This window comes from Centroberyx affinis, unplaced genomic scaffold, assembly GCF_046629955.1.
Source record: "Centroberyx affinis isolate AG114_WGS23_722 - 3 ecotype Tasmania unplaced genomic scaffold, CSIRO-AGI_Caff_v1 ptg001667l_1, whole genome shotgun sequence".
Classification (NCBI taxonomy): Eukaryota; Metazoa; Chordata; class Actinopteri; order Beryciformes; family Berycidae; genus Centroberyx; species Centroberyx affinis.
In genome coordinates, this window is record NW_027280092.1 from 714371 (window position 1) to 741660 (window position 27290).

The following is a 27290-nucleotide window of genomic DNA, read 5'->3' on the forward strand; positions in this document are numbered from 1 at the left end:
GAACCAGATACTTGCGACATTCAGCCACGGGATACAGTGCCTTGCAGTTAACACCCAACTGATGCACTAGCCCTCTCTCAGTACTGTATCCCTCTACGTGCTCTCTCTCTCTCTCTCTCTCTCTCTCTGTGTATGTATGTGTGCGTGCGCCTGCAAGCGTGCACATGTTTCGTATCACAGTTTACCTGGAGAGCATGATTGATTAAGCTGCTGAGCAATCGGAGTCGGACAATTGAGCGCGAGAGCGAGGAGGGAGATCCATCATCGTGAAGGCTCATGCCTAAGCTTGGCATTAGATAAATGGGCTTGGACGAGGACTGTGTGTTCACGTGGTGTGTGTGTGTGTGTGTGTGTGTGTGTGTACATGTATGTGTGCATCATGGCTGCACAGTCCCACCATTACAGGTAAGACACACAAGCATGCACATTCGGCTGCTTTTCCACATCAAAGAAAAGGGTGTGCTGAGGAGTTGAGGAGAGGAAGGAGGCGAGGGGGACGGGAGGAGGTGGCATAGTGTTTCCTCCCTGTGCATTATGGATGAGGCGTGTCGGCGCTGTTCGATCAGCAGCTCTCTGATGGCTTGAAGGTGGCCTGCTGGGGTTACCTAAGACTCTGTGTTTGTGTCTCTGTGTGCTTGAGTGTGTGTGACTATGACTGAGAGAGAGGAGTCACCAGGGTCATGCTTGCCGACACACACACACACACACACACACACACACAGACAGATAAACACCCGCACACACCCCTCCCAGACTAAATTTTTTAATCATTCACTGTCTTTAATTGAGTACAAATGAAGTGATAAAAGGCTTTAGGTCAGAGAAAAGAAGTTGCAATATCCACCTTAAAAATGGCGGAATGCACCTTTATGAGATGCAGAGGTAGTTATCAGAAAGTTATAGCAAAGATAGAGACAAGATGGAAAGTAAATAACTAAAGCAAGTCTTCCTTAATGCCACTTTCACATCCTTATTTGCCTTTTACTCACAAGCTATAGCCATCACAGTTACACACACGAGACTCAAGTATAAAACCTAGAGTCAGTATCAGGAAGAGTTTGTGGTCAGAGGTGGAGGCGGGACATAACAGATGGTTTTCTGTCCAATCAGAGAGCGGCCCTCTGGTTACTGTGACGACATGAAGAGCGCCTCTCTATGAACTCCATGGCAACATGACAAACAGAACTCCCCATTCAGGGGAGTGCATGTGTTTTGGAGTGTGTGTGTGTGTGTGTGTGTGTGTGTGTGTGTGTGTGTGTGTGTGTCAGCTGAGCTCAGTCACATTGCCACAGTAGATAACAGCTTTTAACACTCTCCAATGCTCTCAAAGCTCACTACTTACTGCAAGCTGTCTCCCATCCACACTGCTTGTTAACAGAAGCCTACATACTGTACTGTGAGCATTAATACTAAAAGTGAACAATACTCCAACATGCTGTTACACCCAAAGGCATCAGTCCTATCACTTAAATTGAATTTATTTGTTGACCCTGCAAACACCCCATAGGATTTGGAATCAATTCTTTATCCCTGTGCAAATACCAGATCTGGATCACCAGCAAAATCTAATCAATCTGTCCACCAAACCTCATGGAAAAACATTCATAGGTTTTTGATCTATCCTGCTGGAGGTAAAAAATCACTTCATAAAAATCATAAATAATAAAGTATTATGTCTGATGATATTTGTTTTCAGTTTTGTTTTTTTAACCTTTATTTGTCCTGGGAAGTTTTGCTATGCACACTGCACAATTCAAACTGCTGACTTTCTCATCACAAGACCGCTTCTCCAAGCTTTAGGCTACACCCTCCCCTATTTTTTTCATGTGAACACGTCATTGCCTTTCATCCCCCATGAAATAACCCCAGGCACTGACAGACACTGAGCTCTAGTGAGATGGGAAGACTAGTACAAACCTAAAAAAAGGGCAAAATGAGTAAAAAGAAAGGGTTTGAGGAGAAACAGGTGTGAATGACATGAACCCCTACTAACCTTGGAACAAATCCTTCCTAGAAACTTTTCTTATGTGTCTAGTCTAGAGTGTCTCCCCCTCAATTTTCTTCATAACACAGATGCCTGGACTCAGCCAATCATTCTACCCAGAATCCACCAGACACGTCTCCCTGGGCCAACAGAGCAGGTGCTTAAAGCTGGCAGCTGTTGCCTCACAGCAAGAAGGTCCTGGGTTTGAACCCCGGTCCGTCCCAGGTCCTTTCTGTGTGGAGTTTGCATGTTCTCCCCGTGTTTGTGTGGGTTTCCGCCGGGTGCTCCGGTTTCCTCCCACCATCAAAGACATGTATGTTAGGGTTAATACTCCTGTCAGTGCCCCTGACCAAGGCACTGGGAAAAGAACTGAAGTTGGTCCCCACTGCCCCGCTGCCCACTGCTCCTAGTGTGTGTATAGGATGAGTCAAATGCAGAGGACAAATGTACCCATATACAAATACAAATGAATAACACTTTCTTCTTTAAGGTGCCATTGAGCAAGGCACTTAACCCCCAACTGCTCCAGTAGAAGACTGGTTGTCCTGGGAGGCTCCCAGCTGTTAACGTATGGAACTGGATGAATATGAAGAAGGGTGTTGCTGGAAAAGAGCATGTCTGCTCAGTTGACTTTCCCTGGATAGATAACAGCTAGAAAAGCAGCCAAATCTCCATCTAACACTCAAAGGGAAATCTACAAGGCTTTAGGCAGCGATAAACTGCTATACAAAGGGTCCAAACAGTTCAAGACTCAGATTCACAGTGCAGATTCTTCCTTGCATGGGAAATGTTGTTTGCACTTTGCATTGTAGTATAAAGCAGAAACCTCCTCTTTGCAGCTTTTGGATGCTGAATGTATGGAATATGCTGCATTTACAACACAAAATATATTCTTGTCTTTCTGTTGGTTCTTGTTGCTTCTAATGGGCTCCTTCTCTGGATGTGCGATCAGATTTGTCATCACCTCGCAAATGGTTCCTACGAGTCACTTTTCCTCCCAGAACTAATGTATAGTGCAGGGTTACAGTTTTAGTTTGCTTATGGGACAATTGTTTTTTCTCTTTTATCTGGATGTGACAACATGTACCAGCTATTACAGTGTGTATGCCAGCAGCAGCTTTATAACTAGCAGCTTGGGAGGGTGGCCTTGCAGGCATGACATGTTGTTATGGTGCAGCTCTGCTCCCAAAGCCTTTAACTGTGTTGTTAGCATGGCCGACTCTCGTTAACATAGCCAGTAGGGCAGAAATGACAACACCTCTACAATTCTGTATACAGAGTTGTATCTTTTTACGAGGTACTTTGTTGTATCCATAGCAGATCATTGGGGTGTGTGTATGTGTGTGTGTGTGTGTGTGTGTGTGTGTGTGTGTGTGTGTCTTGGTGTCCAGTATAAACAGTGGAAAGTGAGATGTGCGGAGGGGAGGGTTGGACTGACGAAGCACTCGACAGAACGAGAACTATCAGCAGCGAGCAAACAGCTGGCGCCATTTCTCTCTCTCTCACCACCAACACTAGAAGATTAAGTGAGAAATACACTTTCTGACAGTCACCGTTTCTCTCTCTCTCTCTCTCTCTCTCTCTCTCTTTCTCCTTCACCACATCACTTCCTCTCTCTTGCATTCTCTCACTTTGTTTCTCCCACCTCCCCGATTTCTCAGCACTTTTCCAGAGCTACACCGCCTCCCCGCCTCTTCGTCACCTTGCCCTCGACTTTTTTTGCCTCCATTCGTTTCGACCCTTATCCTCCTCCCTCCTTTTCCTCCATCTGTCTCCCTTTCTCTCTCTCTCTGTCCTTCCCTCCCTCCTTCCGCTGGTCTGGTGTCTGTCCACAGGTGGAAAGCGTCCAGCAGATGCTTTGGCCGTGACCCAGGGAGTTGCTGTCTTTATTACCATGGCAGCGCTTTATCACCATGGAAGCCATCTATCGTCACGGCGACCGGTGTTCTATTTCCATGGCAGCGTTCCGTTACCTGGTCCTGGTCCAGTTGGCATGTGCGTATACACAAAGACACACTTGCCATTAGAGAGATTTCTCCAAGGGTTTCCCCCATTTACTTTCCTTTTTCCTATTTACTTTCAAGTGCAACTTGAATACAAAGGGTGATTCCACCAGGTTTAACGAAAGCACTGCTGTTGCATGAAAATGTAGTAAACAGTGTTTTTCATTCACTTTTACTTAACTTTTAAGTTTACATGGCTGTCTATCTGCTGATTAATTTCGATTCATATTCAGTTTGAATCTGACAGCAGCAACAGATGGCTACCTGTGAGTAAAATCTAGTAGAGCATACACACCATACTTATAGTTACAAGGGCATTTAGTGCAACTTTCAGATTATTGCCAACAAAATCTGGTAGTAAACAATTGCAAGGGACACAAAAGCTTGTAAGCAATATGGACTTATCAGTGAGCAGCAGACACACACACACACACACACACACACATACACAGCTCACGTATAAACATGAACTAATGAGCACTTTGTACACACATACACACATACTGGGGCCAGCTCGAGTAATGGTAGGTTTATGAGAGAAAACCATTTGAACACACACATAAACCCTTCAAAATGCACACACAGACACACACACAGGCCCAAAGTGAAGGCCACATGTGTCTTTGGGAGTATTCTCTCAGTCTTGATACATGCGTCTTTCTTATCGCCCTTGTGCTAAGTGGAGACTGATCGGCGCTTCCTTCTCCAATCCCAAACAGCTCAATGCTCACACACACACACACACACACACACACACACACACTGACCTCTTTTCTAGCCATCCATGTGGTACAAGTCCATCTCCACTTTCCTTCCCTCTGACCACATCACTGCCACCTCTCACTCTTGCTCTCACACACCCTCTTCAAAAACAACACAAACACACACACACGCCTTCCCAAACACACACCGACACACACGCTGCTCTGCCATCCTTACAGTAGACCTTCATCTCCACATACATTCCCCTCCTATCCAGGCCAGCTCGACACCAACAGGCGCACACACTCAAAACACAGGTCCTCCTACCATCTTTGCGGTAAAGGTTGATCTCCACTTTCCTCTCCTCCGACCCCAGCAAGGCCTGCGCCATCTGGGCGATGGCCAGCCGCTTGGTGTGGGGTCCGTACAGGAAGTTACACGTGCACGGCTTCTGCATGATCTCGGCGCGCGAGTAGCCGCACATGTGGCAGAAGCCGTCATTGCAGAAGATGATGGCGCAGTTCTCCACCCGCGCGTTGGCGATGATGAACTTGCGACCTGTAGGGGGGGGGGGGGGGGGGGGAGAGGGAGAGAAAGGTGTTTTATTTATTTCGCCTGTAATTATCCAAGATATGCGTGTTGATGGTTGTTGAGGAGACCTGACTGATGCAGCAGCAGGAACATTCAGTTACAGAACGAGGCAGCAGTAAAAATGTCATCCTCCACAAATGTTGCAGGCCCCGCTGGAACAATCAGTAACAAATATGACACCTGGTTATGACCTATAATTTCAACTTTGCTTTTGAGCCAATCAGTGTCACTTTTTTATAATCCTGGAACACTGTGCTGAGCCGCACCATTCCCCCAAGTGTCGTCAAATCTGATCAGCAGCCTCTGAGTTATTGTGTGTCATGAATGGACGAAGTGCAAAATATAATGAGCTTTACAGAAGAAAATTATCATGGGAAATTACTGTTGGTAAAAATTGTAAAATTGTTGTCTTTTGATGACTTGGTCAAAGTAAATATTTAAATATGAGCTGAAAAAATAAATGATCCTTTAAGTTAGATTAGACTTTATTATTAGGAGGGAAATGTTTACACTTAATACCTCTCAAATGATAACTGTTAACCAGACAGAACCTTAACTAACAAGTGCAACATTATCCTTAGCAACTTTGCCATCTGTGACCAACATTTTGCATGAGACTTGTGTTCCTAATCACATTGAATGTTGATCCCAATCCCTTGTCTATCTGTGTACGATGCCGTGTACGATGAAGTGTTGACATGGAAACATGAAACATGTATAATGTGTGAATAATGTCACCACAACAATTTACTGTACATTTATTGTACTTACTCTGCTGTTGGTGATGTATTATGGCCATAATCAACAGCTTATGCAGCTTACTGTCTATCAATACAAACTATGCGTGTGTGTGTGTGTGTGTGTGTGTGTAATTGTGGTCAAAAGTGCAAAGCGCGGTAGCTACTTCTCCCACAAAGCCTGAGGACCTTTACACTCTGATGCCTCTCTCTCTAAACCACTTACTGTAGAAGAAGCCATTTAGCTCCATGGCCTCTGCTCAATGTCAAAGGATGATCTTAATGCACTCTGAGAGCCGGTGTCGTGCCTGAACACACACACACACACACACACACACGCATACAAACCCCCTTACCCAGCACACTTCCACTTTACTTCCAATATATTGTGAATAAATCAGACTCCTGTTCATGTATGGCATGTATGTGTGTTTGTGAATACATGAATCTCAGGTGTATCTTATGGGAACAACATAACATAAATGTGTACGTGCAAATATATGAGTGTGTGTGTGTGTGTGTGTGTGTGTGTGTGTGTGTGTGTTTGTGTGTGTGTCTGTGTGTGTGTCTGTGTGTGCGCTGCAGCAGTGTGACAGTTTGTCGGGCTGATGGATGGCCTCCACTAAAGAGCTTTAAACTTCTGAAGAGCCCCGATATTCCCAGTTACTTCCACTCAGTCCCGGGCCCCTCTGTAAGGAGCACCACACTCATAAACACCCATCTGTGCACTGTGATGTGTAGGGGAAATGCTCCGTCTTGGAGATGGAAGGCACTAGAAGAATGTGGCCAGATTGCTCACCAATTAGCCTGCAGCACGGACCCAAATGGACTGAAGAAGATCGCAGTGAACAACCAGCAGTCGTCCATTTCTCTCTGAGGCTTTATCAGAACGCTTCATTCTTGGCTGTGAGTGGCAACCATGCTGCTTAATTAGAAAGCTTGTAGCTAATGATCTTGCAATGTTTTCCATTAACTAGAGGAGAGTCGGAGTCCAATAACAGACTGGGTTTCTGAGATTTCTTTAAAACAGGGAGCAGATGTAGCGCTCTCTTTTGTAAATATGCAAAGCGATAATAACTGTTTGTGTCTTTGCATGTGTAAATTAGGGAGTGTTCATCTATGCGCACACAGCAGCCTGCATAAGTGTATATATTCATATGCTCTGTTATTTTGACTGTGCTTAACAAAGCCTTGCTATTGCTGATGATGCGGGTAAAGCTTATTCTGCATTTTATATGCTTTTTTGTATTTTTGAGTTGAATATTTATGTGGTCCTCTGCATGCTGACAAAGTAAATCCTTCCACTGTGAAAGCCACTCTAAACCTCTTGTATAATTTCAGCATGTGCATGGTCTTTCATGCGCAATGACACTAAACTAAAAATTGAGACACTTATCTCAGCAGAAGACATCTTTAATATACAAACAAAACTGATGTTTTTCCTGTTACTTCAGTCTTTCACACAATGAAATGAATTTTCAGAATTTAATGTGCAAAACAGAATGCTATCCATGTCTCGAGGGGGTGTCTGTCTATGCCACTTGCATATTTAAAAAATATGTACTTTTTAAAAATATGCAAGTGGCAGATAATGGATTTACTTTAGCTCTATATTAGAAAATACGGCAGATTTTCTTCACTTCTGAATAAGGAGGGCAAAAGCTGAGGAATATAACGCATGTCCCCAAACACCCAAGCGCTACTTTTGCTCCACAGCCTGACAGAACTTTCTGCTTTTTGTTTCATGCCTCTGTCCTGAATGATTTCGAAGCCATCTTGGTGGACAGACTGTACTTGTTGTTTGAGTTGTAGTAGTTTTGGGTTACAGTTCCAATTCTTTATGCCATTTCTTTAAATTTGAATTAAATTCTTTGATCATGGTCTCCCTTTAGTCATGTCTTACAGGCTGGGCTGTGACACAGAATGTGTAATGAGGTGAGATTGAGTGTTTCCATTGAAAGCAGCGCTCTGTTTGGTGATTCACTCTGATAAAGCTTTCAAGGTGGGTAACGGTCACTCAGAGAGTCTCCGAACACATTTGAAGGCCACTAACAAGGCCACATTATAGGCAAGGGAAAAGCCCGTTACCCTCAAATGAGCACAAAACTCTTCAAGACAAAGAAAACTACTTTCCAGAGGAAGATTTCCGAGGTGAGAACGTTGGAGGTGTTCATCAGAGAGGTTGTGTGAGAGTCACAGATTACAGACAGAGGGTTATGTAGATAGTTTTTTAGGCGACATAAATAACTTTAATACGATGACAAGTTGATTGCTGCGGCGAACACACCAGGCAGGCGGCTTCAATGCGCCCTGGGTCTAAAAAACACCCCGACACTTTTGGTAATTTCCATTCCATGTTAGGAGATCCTCACAAAGGCTGCCGGTGATAAATCTTCCTCAAGGACTTCAGCCTGCGAGGAGGGAAGAACGCCTCGTCGCCTTTGTGAACTCGGAGAGATTTTGCTCCTGTAATTGCTTCTTGCTCAACATGTCAGACCTCAGACCTTGATCACAATGAAACACAGGGCCGGCTCTGTTGGAGGAAGTTAAAGGATTCCTGCTTTTTAATTTGTTTTTAATATTCAGATTGGTTTTGGCATGTGAATAGTCCAAGGACCTGGTGATGTTAGAATAGAAGTTTTGGCTCTGGCACTACAGATGGAGAGTTTGAGGGGCACAAAAAGTGTTATAGTTAATTCAAGTTGATTAAATCCAATTTTACTTATGAAACAAGTGTTGTGGTGGCACACACATCCAATGTGGTGCTAGACACCCAGGTGCTAGATGGAACAGCAAACAGCTAAAAGCATGAAAAGTGACAACAAAGTCAATAGGCTCCCTTCAGCGCTTATTAAATGAACCGGCGATAAAAAGTGATATTACCGGCTAAGTGCTCTTCATCAGACTTGATCACGAAACCGACCCTGCACAGGAATTATCCTTCAACGGGAGCGGCATAACTCCCTGCAAATTGCCTTTGAGAAACAGTTCAGAGAGGTGATGTATGGCAATTTCCCCCATAAACTGATGATTTATAACACATTTTACAACCATCAGGAAGATATATCCCACCCAGATACAGATCACCCAGTCTGGCACACCCGGACATTTCAGCACACTTAGTTTCACTTCCAAATCACCCGCCGGCCAATGGTATTCAAGACCCCGGCATCTGGCTCAACGTTTTCAAGGAGAACCTCTTTCAGCTCCGCGCTGTTGGGGTGGAATTGTTCATCCGATGCGGTTATTATTATGTTGGAATGAGTTTGGAGGCTGCAGCTAAATGATTTATGGATGTTGGAAAGATTAGATTTGTTCCTGTATCAACTGTTGAGCCATAACTTGAGTCGCTGGGTTATTACTGTATTGATTGACTGCACATTTGTGTGTATGTGTGTGTGTGTGTGTCTACTTTTACTGTTAAACATCTCAGTAGCAGGCAGATGTGTCAGAATTCTCTAAAAGAACAGATGGTACGACATAAAGCACAAACAAGGGAGAGGGAGAAGAAGAGAAAAAGGAAAGGGAGAGAGAGAGAGAGAGAGAGAGAGAGAGAAAGCACGACCCTGCATTATAAACACAGAGACACAGCATGTCCTTACTAGTTGATAAAAAAAGGCTTCTAATCAAACAAAGTAGTCAAGTACACCAGACAAAATACACTCAAACAGCCAAGCCAGGCCAGGCTGAGAGTTAAGTACTTACAGGCTGGCCTACTTAACACTGTATCTGTATGCATACATCATGAACAAATATGCACGCTCATACATACATACTCAATACAGAACATAAATATGCAAGAGCAGAGCACATATACGTCAGACAGCAAGTCCTTCTCTCCCACAAAAATGCACAATAAAGCTATTCCTACAAATTTAATTCATCATTTTGTTCTAAAAAAACCCCCACATCTATCAAAGAAGTGCCTTTTAAATCTGTCCACCTATTTCTCCCACTCAACACACATTTATCAAAGCCGTGCCTCCGAAATGAAACAGGCCTTCACCTATTTCTTACCTGCCACGCTCCCATCTATCTATGCCCTTGAATTCACTTTCCCATTTCTCAGAGACTTCACCTATTTCCTCCACATTAAACACATATCAAAGAAGAGCCTCTAAATCTGACTACCCATTACTCCCACATAAAGCCCATCTATTAAAGCTGTGCCTCCAAAAAAATCAGACTTCCTCCGTTTCTCTGCAGCTTCCAAACGGATGCAGACTTTAATTTCTCTCCTGTAAAGCGTCAATCAAGTCAGGTTTATTTGTATAGCCCTTGATCACAGTTACAGTCCCGACGGGCTTCACAACGCCCACAAAGTCAAAGCCTTTTCCCCATTTTTTCCAAACAAAGCAACTATCTCTCCCTCCTCAAAGACACCCATCCATCCAAGACACGCCGCCAAAATCAAAACCGACTTCGCCCATTCCTCCACCATAAAGTGAACATCCATCAAGCAAAGCTCCAGAATGAAACCCTTACCTTCTCCCTGCGTTAAGCACACAATTATCATAGCTTCCCCCCCCCCAGTCTTCCTTCATAAAACACACATAACATCTATCAAAGCTGCGCATCCAAGCATCAACAGGTTGTTCCGTTGGGAGACATAAACCGGTGGAAGGCCTGCTCAGATATGCATGGAAATTGCGGCGATCCGTTGTGTGGATGTAGATACGGCGCCGGGCTTGATAGCCTGCCTCCATGAATTAGTGGCAGCAGCAGCCCTCAGAGGCTCATAAAGCTTGATGGGTTAGTCTGGCTGCAATGAGCACTAGGTAATACAAAAGGCAGGGATGCGTGTGTGTGTGTGTGTGTGTGTGTGTTGTACGTTTCATTTTCCGTCCTTCCCCTGTTAATGCCTAAGCAGTTTTCAGTCATCAGCTGGATAATGGCCAAAAATACCTGGTAGCTTTTTTTTTCCAAGCTGTTTAAGTCCAATATAGAGAAACTATTGAGTGTGTGATAGCTTTGAATGTGTATGGATCAATTTAGCGACTCTTCACACAGACCGACCCACGCACATAAGGAGAGACATACAGAAAGGAACCTGCTGACAAAGGCAAGTGTTTATTCCTCAGATTTGAATTACAAAATCATCATTAACCAAACCAGAGCAAAGCCAAGTCACACTGCAAAGTCAAAGTCGAGAAGCAGAAAATGATACAAGATGCTCAGGGAGTTTTTCTCGTGTTCGATTTTTCGAGGTGTGAGAGAGAGCAGGGACATGATTAGGAAGGCAAAAAAAATTGGGAAAGGAAGCTGAAAAACAGCGTTATCACTTTCGAAAGGAACAGGCGTCGAAAGTCCAAAAAACTGAAGTCCTGACAAATGAAAAGAAAGAAAATGAAAAATTGACATCCGTGAGAGAGAGAGAGAGAGAGAGAGAGAGAGAGAGCGAGAGAGAAGGAGGGAGGGATGATTACACACAGTCAGAGGCATAGAGAGAGGTGTAGAAAGAGACAGGTAGGGATGTGAAGAAAGAAAGAGTGAGCGATGATTAGACAGTGTCGGAGGTATGCAGAGAGAGAAGAAAGAGACAGGTAGGGATGTAAAAAGAAAGAGAAAGCGCAACAAAGAAGCAGCGGGAGAGGCAGAAAGAAGAGATGAGTGAGAAAAACAGCTCGGCCAGTTTTTAGGCCTCAGCAGGACTCGAAGGAAGACGAGGCATTATTCTAGCGAGGAGGGGGGGGCAGCGGTATTATCACACCGCAGGTATTGGGAAAGGAAAACGCAGTGTTTGGCATCAGTGGCCAATGTGTTTGAATTTAACAAGGAGAATGGTGGGCAGTTATTTTATTTACTCACAGCAAGCATAAAATTCTGTTTTGGTCTTCTCTCTAAAGCGCTTTACAATTCTGTGGGTCCATACGTACATGGTATATGGCCCAGGGGGAAATACACATAGAACTGAGGCAGTGGTAGTGCTATGCTTTACCCAAGGAGCTACATGGGACCACAAAGTGCCAGTCTCTCCCCCCTTTTTACGCAAATGTCGATAGTTAAAGGGGTATTAAAGTGATCTATGACTTCTATCGACCTTTATCAGCAACCTGTAGAAATTGCAGCAACACTGGCTCTAATCTAATCGAATCTAATCTAATTTGCGAGTGTTTTACATTTCCTCCGCACTCTTAACACGCCCTTTTGGAGTGTTGGACCATTTTATTGTCATATCAATATCCCCCCGTCTTGTCTATCCTCCCTCTGATGGAGTCTGCTCAGGTGGATTTCCCATAATTCTATGTGAACTCAATGTATAAGACCGTCTAAAATGTATTTTCTTAACTGATGCTGGCTAATATGGGTGGAGGCAAAACTATCTCTAGTGACTTTAATCTTTGCTCCAAAAGTAAATTTATTCAAATTGTTGACATACACAAACACATGCCTGGATTGATGGATAGCAAAGATTCTTCTATCGTGTTCTCCATAGCAACGGAAGATGAAGTGGCGAGGGTACCATGCTGTGCCATTTTTATACTGCTTCATTCCTTCTTGGCTCTTGTCCCTCCACATGACGTTCACTAGGCTATACATCACACAGAGGCTGCCTCTCAGAGTAGAGTGAGGGCTTGGAGTTTACACACTCCTGAAATGAGATTCAGCAACTGACAGCTCACTGGCACAGCTCCCACCCCTCCCACCCCGCCTGTCCCCTTGAGCTACGTTGGCCTGTGATTTACATAAACAATAAAGTCACATTTCCAAAATATGAGTAAGCTAGCTACATGGAGCAGAGATCCAACAGAAACGTCTAGTGAAGAGGTAATATATCACAATGCAAAATGAGTTTAGAAAGCCAGTCATCTCAGCACTTGGAGAAATAATCGTTGAGTCACTGGTATTGATCAACAACACTATCAAACCTCTGCAGATGTATCATGGTCATTTTCTCCTATGGGGCAGTAAAAAATCTTACTTATTGCCCCTTTAAGACAAATGTATTTCATAATGTGTTCTAATAAAAGGGATTCCATCCTCATTCACTGCCTCAAACTGCACTGGGATTGTCACAGGAAGAAGCACGGGAGTATAAACTATGTGTGGTATCCTCTTTGTCAGATGTGGAGAATGCACCACACACACAACAAACTTGAATGAGGTGCAGGATGTAAACCACAGCACCACAGAAGAAGAGATTTCTGTGCACTAACCAGATTTTCACAATGTGGCAAGAATCTTACACTATCTGGTTGTGGGTATATGTAGCTTTACACCTCCCAATAGTGGCTCTGGTGACATCACTGTCCTCTCCTTGCTATCCCCTTGTTTTCCCTCTAATGAGCCTCTGAAGCCAGAGAGCAAGGAGCTGACGAAGAGGCTGATTAAAGACAAGCCACCATTGGCTGATCGCTAGGGAGGAAAACACCATTTCATATTCCTATTGACTCACACACACACACATGCACACGCACACACATACAGATTTATGGAGACATGCACACGCCCACACAGACATGCAAATGCACACACACACACACACACACACACACACACACACAGAGTTTTAGACACACACACACACATTCACACAAACCCACCAACGCAGACTGAATAATTCACTAAGACCAGACCTTGGGGGCTCTGCAGTCTGCCAGTTTGTGTGTGTGTATGTGTGTGTTTGTACGAGTGTGTGTGTGTGTGTGTGTGTGTGTGTGTGTGTGTGTGTGTGTGTGTAGGCTGGGAATCTCCCTGAGTACGCTGCGTAGGCGGAGAAGGAGGGAAGCCCATGTGTTAGAAGCACAAGTCAACACACCAGCCTGGTGCCTGCTAGCTTCCAGAGACAGAGAGAGAGAGAGAGAGAGAGAGATGCACACACACCGAACAGAGAGACTGAGAGAGACAGATTAAGGAGAGAGGGAAGGGGGGAGAGAGAGAAACAGACAAACAGAGATGGAGAAAAAGAGAGATAAACAGGAACCAAAGATAAAACAGGGGAAGATAGAGAAACAGAGAAAAGGAGAGAAACACAGTGCAAGGGAAACAGAATATCAGGAAGAAAGATAGAGAGAGAGAGAGAAATCTAAGCAGAATGTCATTGGTTAGTTTATTGGTGTGGATAATTCAGTGGCACAGGCTAAAGAGAGAAGAGATTTTTTTTGTGTCTCTACCCAATTCTAACTGAGCAATTGCCATGGAAACTGAAGATTTGACACAGACTAAAATCTCAAACACAGAGAGCAGAAACTCACAGTAAAGTAAGAGTCAACGTGAAGACTCTTCATATGTTACTCTTATGCCAGCCAGCCCATCAGTGTCCTCCAACACTAACAACACTCCAAACTCTCAAAGCCAACGATCAGAAATCCATAGCATCATATGAAGCCACAGCCTAAAGTTGCTGCGTTCACAATGAAATGGACACTATGTGGATTCATTACATGTTTGGGTCGTCCAAATGAGCTTTAGGTTACAGCTGTAGTTTCAAAATAGAAAATTCACCCAAATCACAAGAAAACCATCGTGGGTTCTGTCTGACATACTACAGCTGCTTTTCCCAGTTCAGTTTCTCTGGAGCTCTCTTGAACTAAAGGCATATGCTAATGATATGGGTCAGTTATAGACTCCTTTGAATTAGTGATGGCTTAGGGAATCAATGGAGAGTGGGGTTTGTAAGGTAGTTCCATTTTGCCAGAAGAGATAAAGATAAATTTATTGGCCAATTTACACATGCTCCCTATAATCTGTCCTCCCATATTATCCACCTACATACTCCCACAGCTCACACATTAGATTCTTCAGAGTGTCTTGCTTAAAGGCCCCATAGAAGTGACTGCGGGCACCACAGCTATAAAACAAGCCACCCTTCAGCTGCCACAGAGGTGGGACACACCCCTCTCTCTGAGTCAGGATCCTTGTGATTATCCAGTCAGTCAAACTCTACTGAGCCCGAGAAAATAATTAAATCCAACCTCGGCTCGGTTTGCTTGGCTTTGCAAAAATACTCAAATATTTCCCCAAAAAGACAGTGCTGCCACAGCACAATGTGTCATTCCCAACTTTTCTCACATTTTCTCCCCATTAGAGATGCCGGCCGGACAGTCTGTTGGCTAGACAGAACTGTGCACTGCCGGAAAAGTGCTGATGTCATCAGTGTGAGACAGCTGACAGGAGGACGGGGGGTCCTGTCATGTTTTGACAGCCCAAGCATTTATTCACTCCACTTAAAGTTGCATTTTGGAGCAGTTTCCAAACACAGTGTATAAATTATGCATCACGCCTTTTCATAAAAACAACTGAAGACAAGTTTTTTTTTTGTTTTTGATGTTTTATTTTTAATACAGCACTGTAGTACTGCACTGCAAGTGAGACCACTACCATGGTACTGGTTGTGTGTGCATCTTATTGACTAAGGAGACAGTTATTGAACACGTATTGATGAAAATATCATCTGATAGATTGTCTTCATGTCAACCACTTATCCTGGGAGAAATGTAGCACTTATTCTGATAGATACAAAAGGAGAGGCAGGCCATTGGCAGTATTAATACGACCAAGCCTCCATAAACATTAGAGTCTTACCCGACTAGAGACTCTCAACAATTTATGTTTAGACCACTGTTGCACTGTTTTTGCTAGCCTGTTGTGATGCTTGCTTTTGTCTAGTTAAAGGTGCTACGTGTAGCCTTTTGTAAGTCTCAAAATGAAGACCACATTTCCCATAAACCCTGTTGCAAAGAGGGTGTTGCTGCTTGTCTAATGTGAAGTTGAACTAATACAATACAATAGTTGTGTATTACTTGCAATGTAAAAATGGTTTCCGTTTTGTGCGGTAAAGCAATCCAGCAGATTTCCGGCCAAATGCAACCCAGTGGCACACAATATAAAATGCAGTGTAGAGGCTGCTGACGTTCTCTGTGTCTTGTTTGTTTACGGTAATTATGCTAATGTAATGAATTATTGATGTGAAATTGCTACTCTACTTTAAAAGTCCTGTCCTGTTAAGATTTGACAACTTTTTTATCCCAAAAGGCATTGTAGACTGGCAGAAACGCTCCGTAGTAAACTGTCCTCTGCAAGGCCGTGGCTACCTGTAGATGACTTGCCATCATCGTCTTGAAAAAAACCCAACAACACACAGTCAGGAACAAAGCCCACACACTGCAGTCCACAGGGCAGCGGACTCAAAGCCCGAGCCTGGGTTCCCTCCTTCCACGCAGCTTGGGATTCAATCATCGGCTCTGGCACTTTTCAGAGTGTACACGCTGGTGCAGTCCCCCAACAGTCGTTAAGAGTGATAATCCCATAATCACCGCAATCCTTAATGGGCTGTTTCGCTCTGAAGTGTCTCAGGCTACAGTGTGTACAGCGTCTCCCTCTGCCTTAACGAGGTTATGCAGATTTATGCAAATGAGGTCTAATCCCCGGGACGCGGGGGACTCCGGGGTCTTTAAGTCGGTTAGCTGGCCTTTTCTACGCCAGCGCTCTTCAGGGTGGCAGAGGAGTCACAATGAATGAGAGAGAGAGAGAGAGAGAGAGAGAGAGAGAGAGAGAGAGAGAGAGAGAGAGAGAGAGAGAGAGAGAGAGAGAGAGAGCAGAAGAGGTTTGATGAAGTTTTAGAAGTGCCCAGAGGAGGGAGAATTGATGAATGGGAGGACGAGAGTGAAAGGGCAGCTGCCAGGAGATAAAACAGTGACAAATAGAGGACCAGGCAGAGGGCTGAGAGGAGAAGGACGGGGAAATGCGGTGAGCTACCAAAGTGCTTGGGCGGTCCCAGTTGGCGATGCTTTGCCATTATAGTCCGACATCTTTGGATTCCAAGGGATACGGTGTCTGAGGTGAAACAGCAGACACTCCCCTACAATTTAAGGGTCTTACCTACAGCACTTGTTGGACACAGTGCCCATATTTCAAGGTGCTATGTGAGTTTTGACAGATTAGGATTATATACAGGGAAGCCCTCCTCAATAATATTCCAATTGAACTCTATGGGGAAGTTATCTTAAAGGTCCTTAGTTGGTGCCTGATGGTTGAAGACTAAGACATTTATCCATCCATACTACAACAGAGGGATTTAGAGCATGCTCAGGCTTTTTTGTACACTCTACATTATAGCTAACAGGCTTATGACATACATAGACATGTGACTGAAATATCACAGGTTTGCTGGGAGGATCTTTCCACAGAGAGTGAGCATAAATAAATTTTCAGTATTTTAAGAAGCACGAGGAGGACTTGATTTATGTTTTTTTGCAAATGGTGTGCCCACTTTTAAGGCCTTTTATGTCTCGGGAAAACTGTCATCGCATCATGTGTGTTTACTTTGTAGGCAAACTGCCAGTAGACACAACACAGCTAGAGACAAATTACCCACAAAGTTGTGCATAAATTATAGTTTCTGTTATTTAAAATCTTCTTTCTGTATCATTTTCATCATCCCGGCTTTTGTTTCGTGGCAGATGCTGTACTTTGTTTCCGATCGCGCATCAAGCTAAGGAATAAACAGCTTGATTGCCTTTGAATCCCTGAGCTTCACCTGACAAGGCGCTGTTGATCCACACAAGCTTGTCTCATCTTTTCATCATGCCAGGAAAAAAAAAAATGGCAGAGATGAAGTGTTTGATGCTTAAGTCTTTGGGGCACGCGTTTTCTTAAAGGCAGCCCCAATTAAAAGCAGAGACGCGGAGGGAGATAGCTCTGCCTGAGATGCTTCTTCAGTGTGTGTGTCACGATCGAGGAAACATCTTTGCAGCTCATCTTTCCCTCAATCACTGCGTAGCCTCAAACACTCAGCTCTGACTTTAAATACACGGTTTTTCAAAAGCTTTTTGTATCACGTTTTAAAAGTGTCTTGGTGTTTTCTTGGCGTCTTCGGTTGTAGCTTTCCTGATGAGGGGCCAGCGCAATAAATATGATCTGATCTGTTCTGATCTGATGAACTAGGCATGGAATTGTGTGTTGCACCCTCAATTCAGACTCACCAATGAACCAATAACTTTTGGCTCAATCATGACTAGTGATAGTCAAATAGCCAAACCACATGTTGTCTGTGTGCTATTATTCCATAGCTATTATAACTGTGAATTGGGATCTGTCCATCTATATTTACCAGTAGGAGGTTGAGTATTTTAGAGCTGGAATGAATTCCTCCCACAAAGACATCTGGACTCCAGACATGGACAGTATAAACCCTAGGAGGAAATCTTGACCACCTCTCCCTCTAGCAAGTTTCAATGTACACTCAAGAACATTCATTACTGCCAAATTGTTAGTACAGTGGAAATTGGAATAATTTGCTTCATTGAAATGTATAACACGTTTCTATAAGGCTAGTTTACATATAAATGAACGTTACTTGATTAGAAAAATAGTTTTTCCACATTGTTGATTTGGATTTTCTTGCATGAAAGCTGATTAAATGTGGGTCACTGAGTTCCAACACTCATGTGATAGAGGATCATTCAGCTGTTGTCAAAACCTGCAAATTCTAATACATGGCCTTATATGTACATGATTCCTTATATGCGCTAACCCTTCAAAAGGAAAGTGCTGTGCTCTACTGGACACCTGGGTGGCCTGGTGGTTACAGAGATCGTCCTGCAACACAAGGTTACAAGTTTCCATACAAATTGTATTCCTCACAATAAAGTGCTCATCCCTGTCAAAGTGTCCTTGAGTAAGAAACTGAACCTGCTGGCTGCTCCTGCGCTCTGACTGTGTCGTATTCATTGTTGGAATAATCAGCAATTCTCAGGCTCCTACAGAATAACGTGCCATAGGTCATGGACTGGATGTTCTCTCTCTTTATTTGCGATGGCCAAATAAAGCAGTCGAAAGTACACACTCTCCCCTCCCTCAACAACTACTGTCAAGATGTATTTGAGCAATGCAATTAACACCCAGCTGAAGCTGAAGTGAAGCTGGTTAGTGGCCACCAGTAGAAGACTGTGGCTGTACTGGGAAGCTCCCAGTTATGAATGTGTGTTGCTGTATGAATGTAAAGCAGAATGCGTGCCCAGCGACTTTCTGTGACAATACAATAAACACACCCTCTGGTGAATATGTGTACATGTATGTGTCTCAGAGAAACACGCAAAGAGAGAAATTCCTAATTGCACTGTTCACAAAATAAAATCCTATTGAGGCTCAGATCAGTAATATGGTAGGTTGAGCAGCACTGTGTCCCTTAGTGATGAGACAGACAGGTTTCTGAAAACGGTAAGCAAGATAAGCATAGGCAGTGTGTTTGGCGTGGAAGTGGAAAGCCTGAACTAACACACCAAACACAACACACACACACACACACACACAAACACACACACACACACACACACACACACATACAACCTCTTCCCTCTCTCCACCCCCAGCAGGTGCCATGTTGCCCAGCTGGATGCGTGCCCATCTGAGATGAGAAGGCAGTTAGGCATGGCAGCACAGCGGGCATCTGCTGGGCACCAGATAGAGAGAGAGAAAGGGAGGCAGAGAGAAAGAGAAAGGGAGAGAGAGAGCGAGAACAGGTTGTCAAATCAGACAAAGAGCAGAGAGAGCGAAGGAGCGAGGAGGGGAGGGAGGGCGGTGAGAGAGAAGTGTGTTTACAAGCTCCAAGTGTTTACAAGTGTGTGTGTGTGTGTGCTCATGCCCGTGCACGCATTCTTACGTGCACGCTTGTGTACATGTGTGGGAGTATGTGTATGCGAGAGAGAGAGAGAAAAGGAGGAAGACAGGATAAGAGACACAGAGAGAGAGAGAGAGAGAGAGAGTGTGAGCGAGACGAGCGATTTCATACCAATAAAGTGCAATCTCGAGGCACTGACTCACTCCTGACTCCAGCGCCAGTATAGAGTGTTGCTGTGTTTACACCCGCTGAGTGAAACAGATGGAGCAGAGGAACGATGCGAACTGCTGTAGAAGACCCTCCATCCTGCATACATTCTGTATTAGTACTGTATAGACACTGTGGAAACCCCCTCATCCTACATTACTCTGCATTACATCCCTGTTCCTTTCTATTTTTTTTTTTTTACTACAATCGACGTATCTCCTATATTTTTTGAGGTTTTGAGGTTTTTGAGGTTCCTGCATGACACTAGTCAATACTGCAGGATTTTCTAAATAGTTCCTCTTTGGGTTGGAGCAACCATGCAACAAGCATGTAAGGAAACTGGGACTCTGACGATGGCTGTACTGTATTTTGGCGAGATGTGTGAAAACAATACCACTGTCACAGCATGAGTAAAATCAGACAAATCCAACGTGCACGACTAAGCAGTTATATATCGCTCAAGTGTCTTGTGGGATACACCTACCAGCCTAATCCACTCATGCCTGTCGTGTGTGCGTGTGTGTGTGTGTGTGTGTGTGTGTGTGTGCACGAGTCACATTTGCATCCACACTGCAGCAGTTCCATGCCTTTTTTTTTTCCCAGAGAAGGCATCTCTTCTTCCTGAGCCCCGGGAACATCAAGGCTCTCGCTGCCTTACGCAACTGTGAGCCATGGCTCATCAAAGCGCGAGTAAAGCACAGAAGCATCGAGCTCTTAAACGCTCAGGTGGAGGACCTGCTGTTGGCAAGCGAGCGACTAGAGAGGGACTCCGCGGGCCTGTTTCACTGACATGAGCTGGGGAGCAATCCTGCTGAATTTCACATGGTTTTTGTTGTTATTTAACCTTCATCAACGTTAGTCCCGTGACTCCCATTGATTGCGAGGATCTCTTTTACGAGGGAGACTTATTCAAGGCAGTAGAAATGTGTTCCCCCCCATATCCAATCCAGGCTTCTACACAGGCACCTAACCTAGTTTATAGCACAAGAGCATAGTGACATCAGATTGTGTGTGTTGGTAAAAATGATTCTGATGCTGTGTGACACTTCAGTCTATGTATTCTCCATTAAATGGAAAAGACGGAAAATGTGACAGCATTTTGATAGCGATACTATAAGATGTAGCTCATTTAAATCTAAAAAAAATTACATTGAGTTCCTAAATTCAGTGTCCCATTTACTGTCAATGGAGCAGCTCCAGGCTGTGCAAGTGTTCCATTAGCTAGATAAGTGTCTTGGTTTTGACAGTTATTCATGTTCACAAATGGTGACTAGGCTGTCCAAACAAAATATGAAATCTTAATATGATTAATGCTCGCCATTAAGCTTATCTCTGATTAAAACAGTTTTTTTGTTGGAGATCTGCAGTTGCTGCTAATTAAAAAGCACAGCATGCTGATTCTGAAGTGGGTTGTACTGTGGCACAGATCAGCGTGATGCAAAAGTTAGCCAAGTTCCTATAAGCTCTGTCTTAGAGAAACCTCTGGTCATGATAGAGTAAAATGTGTAATACCCAGAGCGATTTAAGCACCCGCATCCATACTCTGACCTGAACTCTTTTGGTTTAGGGCGAAGGTTAATCCTTATCTATGAAGCAGGCCGCCATTATCTCCCCATTCAGCACAGTAGAGGAGCAGCGACACTGACTCATGAATTTACTATTTTCTCTTTACTCTCCTGTGGAAGAATAGTGTACTTCATCCTGCTGCCTGTGTGCATGTGTGTGTGTGTGTTTGTGTATGTGAGGGAGGTTGAGGTGGGGGCAGTTGCCGCGGTGATGAAGTGTTTGTACTTTGGCTGTAGAATGGTAATGTCCTCCCCAGAGGACAGCGTCTCGGAGGCTTGTAATTGGACCAAGTCTTCTCTAAGGAGCTCCAAACAGGCAACAACACCAACCCCAAAAGGTAGCTGGTAAACAGAGAAGCGGGTTGCAGTGGCCTTACATTTGGGGTCAAATGTCTGGTTGTTGTTGTTGTTGGAGAACAACTTCTCTGTCTGTCCGTGTGTATTCTAATCTATGTTTTTTTAGAGGGAAGAAGAATGAGTATCAGGTAGTACAGTAAACAGAGAAGGTTACAGACATACAGGATCATAGTACAGTAAGCAGAGAGGGTTACAGACATAGAGGATCACAGTACAGTAAACAGAGATGGTTACAGACATAGAGGATCACAGTACAGTAAGCAGAGAGGGCTTAAAGCCAGAGGATCACAGTGCAGAAAATGCCATTGCTGGAAACCGGACAGCAACCCACATGGGGGGGAATTTCCACACGTGTTTGACAACTGGCTGCTGTGCAGACTGCATCCACTGGTCTCATTTTTTAAAGGACAAAATCCACTGCACTTCAGTTGTATTTTTTCCACATAGCAGTACTCAGAACAAATAGGAAAGAAACAGAAGATAGAAATGATAAAGATGAGAGCATAGCATATGTGGGATTCAAGTAGATGTTTGAGATGAATTCCCCACACAGGCAACGCCGGCTCTGAATCTGTAATGAATGAATGAATGAATGCATAAACAAATGATGGATCCGCATGGATGGTCTTTGCTAAATAATCACTAACTAAGTCGGTATCTGTACTGGATATTATAAGGTCTTCCCATTGAATTATCATATTCTCAGGTAAGTAAGGACCACGCTCCCAATTGATTCATCCCCCTGCAGACATATCAATAATCTCTATGCAGAACTGCCTTGACCTCTTGTGTGTTTATGTCTAACAAGTCAATCAACAGCTGTGCTGTTTAGCATGGCAGGACTTTATGAAGAGGGACTTTTAATATATTGTATATAATGCAAGTTTGGCGTTCCAATCTACAAAGAAATATTAACTGGGCGTCATTTGCTGTGTTCGTATTAGAAGAAAATGATTTTTAGTAAAGTTTTCAAAATAACACCAAGGCCTACTATATCTGCATTAACATACATCTTGTTGGACTGTTTGTAGAAATGATTTAGCTGGATTGCTTTTACACCTGACATTAAAATGTGTTTTTGGTCTACACAGTGAAATCGTATTTCTCGATTGCCACTTTCTCTCGTAAATCTTCAGGTCCCAAGATCTGACAGTTAACCCCTTGTCTCGCCTGTTCCCCATCTACAAGTATCCTGACAATTCATTTCTGACAATTACATTAATGTCCCAGCTGCCTGTCACCCATTTGATTTGGAAGTACTTCCTGGTTGGATCCATGCAATTTATACTTTCTTTTTTAATGTTGCCAAATGGGCCTCTGACTACCTCCAGTGCTGGGTCAGGTGATATTATTATCAATGTGTCTCAGGTTTTACACTAGGAGTCATTCCACATGAAATGGCTTCCATCACATTCAGTCTATTACAGAACGAACAGCGTAGGCCCTGCTCTTGATTGATGTTCTGATTAAAGTTCAATCATCAGGGGTTCAGCCAGTCCCCATCGCACATAATCTAATGTTAAAGGAGCAGAAGAATAGATTCGCCTCGTACTGCGGACATTGTAGGCCTAATTTACTCTGTGGAGAACATGAGAGGTGTGTGGGGTCAAGTTTCAGTGATCTGAAGCAGCCTCACGGGAAGATTGAAATGGGTCCTCAAATTATCGAATTAGGTCCTCAAGTTATTCTGAAGAAATAATTACTTGGTAATTACATGGCTGAATCCCTCCATCTCGCTACAATTTAACATAGGATCAAGAGAACACTGGAGGCTTATAGGTTAGAAGCATAAAAACATCGGTCTTATCAGTCTTTTCCCTGTTTAAATTTCCAGCGTCCTTCACATCCACATCCTTGGGATTAGTAAGGATGTCCGAGACAGCTGCTTAGTTTCGGCTCCTGTCCACTGAGGCCTTGTATAACTCATTACAGGCCTCCTCTTCCATGTCCACCAGTCCATTACCCAGAACCTCCTCTGGTACATTTGACACTACAGCCATCTCATCAGCACCCTCGGCTTGCTTGATTAGCCTGACCAAAAGCCTGCAACAATCAGTTTCAGTTCACAGGGAGAATTATTTTGAAAATACGGGTCACTGAAACTGTGTAAACCACTGATGTGAAAAGTTATCCATGCCTCGGTCGTACATCAGCCTGTGCAACAGCAGCGCTTCTCTCAGGAATAATTATCCACACAGAGAAGTTTTGAAAGAATGCAAATCCTTGTGCGTGTAGTTGCTCTAAAGAGACATGTAAGATATGAAGGCAATGAAACGAGTCTGAAGTGTTTCAGTGAGCAGCAGAATATGCTCACCTTTGCAGAGTTATCCACGCTTATCAGGACGGAAAAATATGTACTGAGGGATTAATGTCAATTACCCAACTCCAATGTCAATTATTCAACTCGGCTGCATTCCCGCGGAGCCGCTTTTCAGCACCTTCACGCGTTAGTTAATGTCAGGAAACGGGTTGTCTTTGCACCAAACCCACCCACGTAACACCTTGTTTGAAGCTCTGAACCCATGCTGCCACCCTGACTCTTGGTGTTACGAACACAGCAAGACGCCACTTGCTGCTCCGAGGCAATCTTGTGAACCGCTCAACCCGGGAACATATGGCAAATTGTGGGAGGCGAGCAGCATGTTTGTCACGAGAGACCAGCATCACATAGACAGTTGGAGATGACGAGTTTTAAGTCTTTTTTCCGTTGAGGGTGACTCCAACAGGAATCGAACCCCTTACTGTGGTGTAGTTGGTGCCATGTTGCATAGGGCCATCAGCAGGCCTGGGTTAGATAAGACTATGCATATTTCACTCCAGCTCACATCTAAATCTTTATCTTATCAGGCCCTGAGGGGAATAACTGACATCAACGTTCACTAAAAACTGTAATTAAGCCTATAACTTAAAATATCTGATGTATTGGCATGACTTTCAAAAGCTGAACTGATGAAATGTAAAGCATTTGCATCCTCCATTTTTTTCCCCAATAGCGTCATCACCACCATCATCATCATCTTCATCAGCCCTGAGGTGAATTTCCGTATGGACTGTGCAGTTGCGGCCGCTGCGCCGCTTTTAAAGTCTAGTCACACACTGAGGAATGGAAAAAAAACATGAGTGATTTGCATCAAAGATAGCATCGCTGCAGGGAAGTGAGGATAAATGAAGCCTATGTATTTTGAAATATTGAAAGCCGTGTACTTCTCGCTCTTGGGCTTTATGGAAGATTTAGTAGCTGAGATGTATTGTTTGTTTTTGTAGGTTATAACTTATTCAAGCCTAATTGGTGAGATATCGATTTTTTCGAGGCAAACAGCCGAAACAAAATAGATACTTGTGTTATGTTTGAAAGGCACATACTGTATATTGGTAAAGGTTTATTTTGGTGTCCAATAGTTTCAGAATAAAACTAGATAATAGACTACATTCCTCAAAAGCATCAAATTATATCATATTTTGTAGCAGATTACTGTTTCTGTCAATATCATTCAGGGCAGGAGTGGCCTGGGAAGACAGTTCATCAGGGTGAGGTTGAAGCTTTACAGGATATGGAGAAAAAAACACTTGAAATATGACACACTTATCCAGGCTTCTTCAATGATTTATGTATTAGTCCTGGAGTGGTATATCAAGTTGTGCTATAACTTTGCCTTGTTTTAGTAAGTGTTCTCTTCAGCATTACAAATCTTCAAACCCCCGGCACACCATGGTGAACACTCATTCACAGGCTGCTCATGTTGCTCTAATAATATAGTGTAGGGAAAATGCACCTGAAGTCAGTTTACTCACCTCTTTAGGCTGACAAATCTTTACAAAGGTGTGATCATAGTATAGTACAGTAAGTAATATCAAACTGATGTAAGTCATGAGGATTGAGTCCTTTATGGGGAAACACATAAATTAATGTTTTCCTGAAAGTATAATTTATTTCTGTTTATATTCCTTTTTCCCCTATTATAACCACCTGGAGGTCATAGTTCACCCACCTTCTTATTCATCACTCACCTTACTGCATATAATGTTATTGCACCACTTTGTGACTCAAAGCTATTAATCACGCATCAGCAAACATTATTAGTGAGGCTAATTATGGAAACAAAATGTGAATTAAAAGCCTACATTAGGATGACATTTTCAAACAGCGGGCTTTTGAGTCAACGAATCAATTATTAACGGCGGGTCCTGTTGAAAGGAAAATAGGCTATTTAATTGGGACACATACATTATCATGCAGAAGAGAAATGAGAAACAAAATCAGTGATCTTACTTTGACTGTCAAATTTCCTGATGATGGTGTCCAGGAAGGTGTTCTGCGGAGCCACGTGGCCCCTCCGGACCGGCATCTTTGCTGTGGCGGCCCCTTGACTTTTAAAGACTTCTTTGGGACTTCTTTATGTCGCACCAACGCTGCGTTTCCAGTCCAGTCCGCCCGGCCGAGCGCACAACGCTCACTGCGCTCTCTTCATGGACACGAAACACTAGGAGGTCGGTACGGTAAGTGGCAGTAATCCCGGGGCCAAAGTTTGTCCAAGTTGCTCGGACAGAGGGAGGATTCACCGGTGAATCTCCACGAGAGAGAGAGGAGTGTTCTGGAAAGGAGGCGCACTGTACGCACAGCAGACACGAGCCGTTTCCAGTCTCCGGTCTCCAGTTTCCAGGCTGAGGAGAGCGAGGGTGTCTGTTTCTGTCCCCCGTGGGAGGGGAGGGGGGGAGAGGGGGCTGTCGGGTGGGATTTCCTCCTGGTCTCAGGCTCGGAGGACCACGGCGGACCTCTCATCCTGCGCTACAGCCCGCTCCGGTGAAGCGGACTGGGCGAGCTGGCCGACGAGCCTCGTTGGAGCCATAGTTGGGGCGCTGAGCTGCGCGTTTTTATCCGTCTCTCATTCCTCCCTCTCCTCCTCCCCGTGAAGGTGCGTGTGTTTGTCTGGAGAGAAAAGAACACAAGAACGATTTAAAGAAAACGGGAGAGCGCAGATGTGCAGTCGGAGCCGTCCTAGGTCGGTGTTTTTGGAGGTGTTGTCGGTGTCTCTCCTCCTCCTCTCTGTGCGCTCTGCCGGATGACTTCAGCTCCACCGGCGTCTGGCTGCGCCTCTTTTAACCCTTTGCTCAACGGCAGCGGAACTGCTCCGACTTTTGGTGAGGTGATGGAAAAAGTGGACGCGACATCACGACCCGTTCAACATCACCCCCCCTCCGGCAAAAAAAACAAAAAGTTTAAATTACACCAGCGGTTCCCAGAGTGGGGCCCGGGGACTCGCAGGGGTCCTTGGTTCCAGCAGTGGGTCCCTCAGCATGAGGAATATAGTTCAGTTTCACTATTAATCAACTAGGAATTATCCCAATGAGAGGATGTATAAAAATTAGAGAGTCTGAGCAGAGGTTTCAGTTTCTCCAAAAAAACAGGCAGAAAGAGGGATTGGTGATTTAAAACACCAACCTGGGGGTCTTTGACGTGAGAAAAAAAGGTTTGGGAACCGCTGACTTAGAAGGTGCAAATTGCTGTCTAAAGGCTGACTGTTCCAGGTGAAGCACTTATCGTGCAGTTGGTAACAGACAAAAGGGGAACACGCGGTGTAAACC

General features: G+C 44.1%; 1 protein-coding gene across 1 annotated transcript in view; it reads right to left on the reverse strand.

Annotated features, from left to right (window-relative positions):
- kcnh2b (potassium voltage-gated channel, subfamily H (eag-related), member 2b) overlaps window positions 1-26097 on the reverse strand; it is a 230266-nt gene extending 204169 nt beyond the window's left edge. The window contains exons 1-2 of the mRNA XM_071528383.1: window positions 25978-26097; window positions 5017-5247 (exon numbers count right to left, since the gene is read on the reverse strand). Of these exons, the coding sequence (XP_071384484.1) occupies window positions 5017-5247; window positions 25978-26053 (307 nt within the window). The 5' untranslated portion in view covers window positions 26054-26097. The remainder of the gene's footprint in view (window positions 1-5016; window positions 5248-25977) is intronic.
- Between the last annotated feature and the right edge of the window lie 1193 nt (window positions 26098-27290).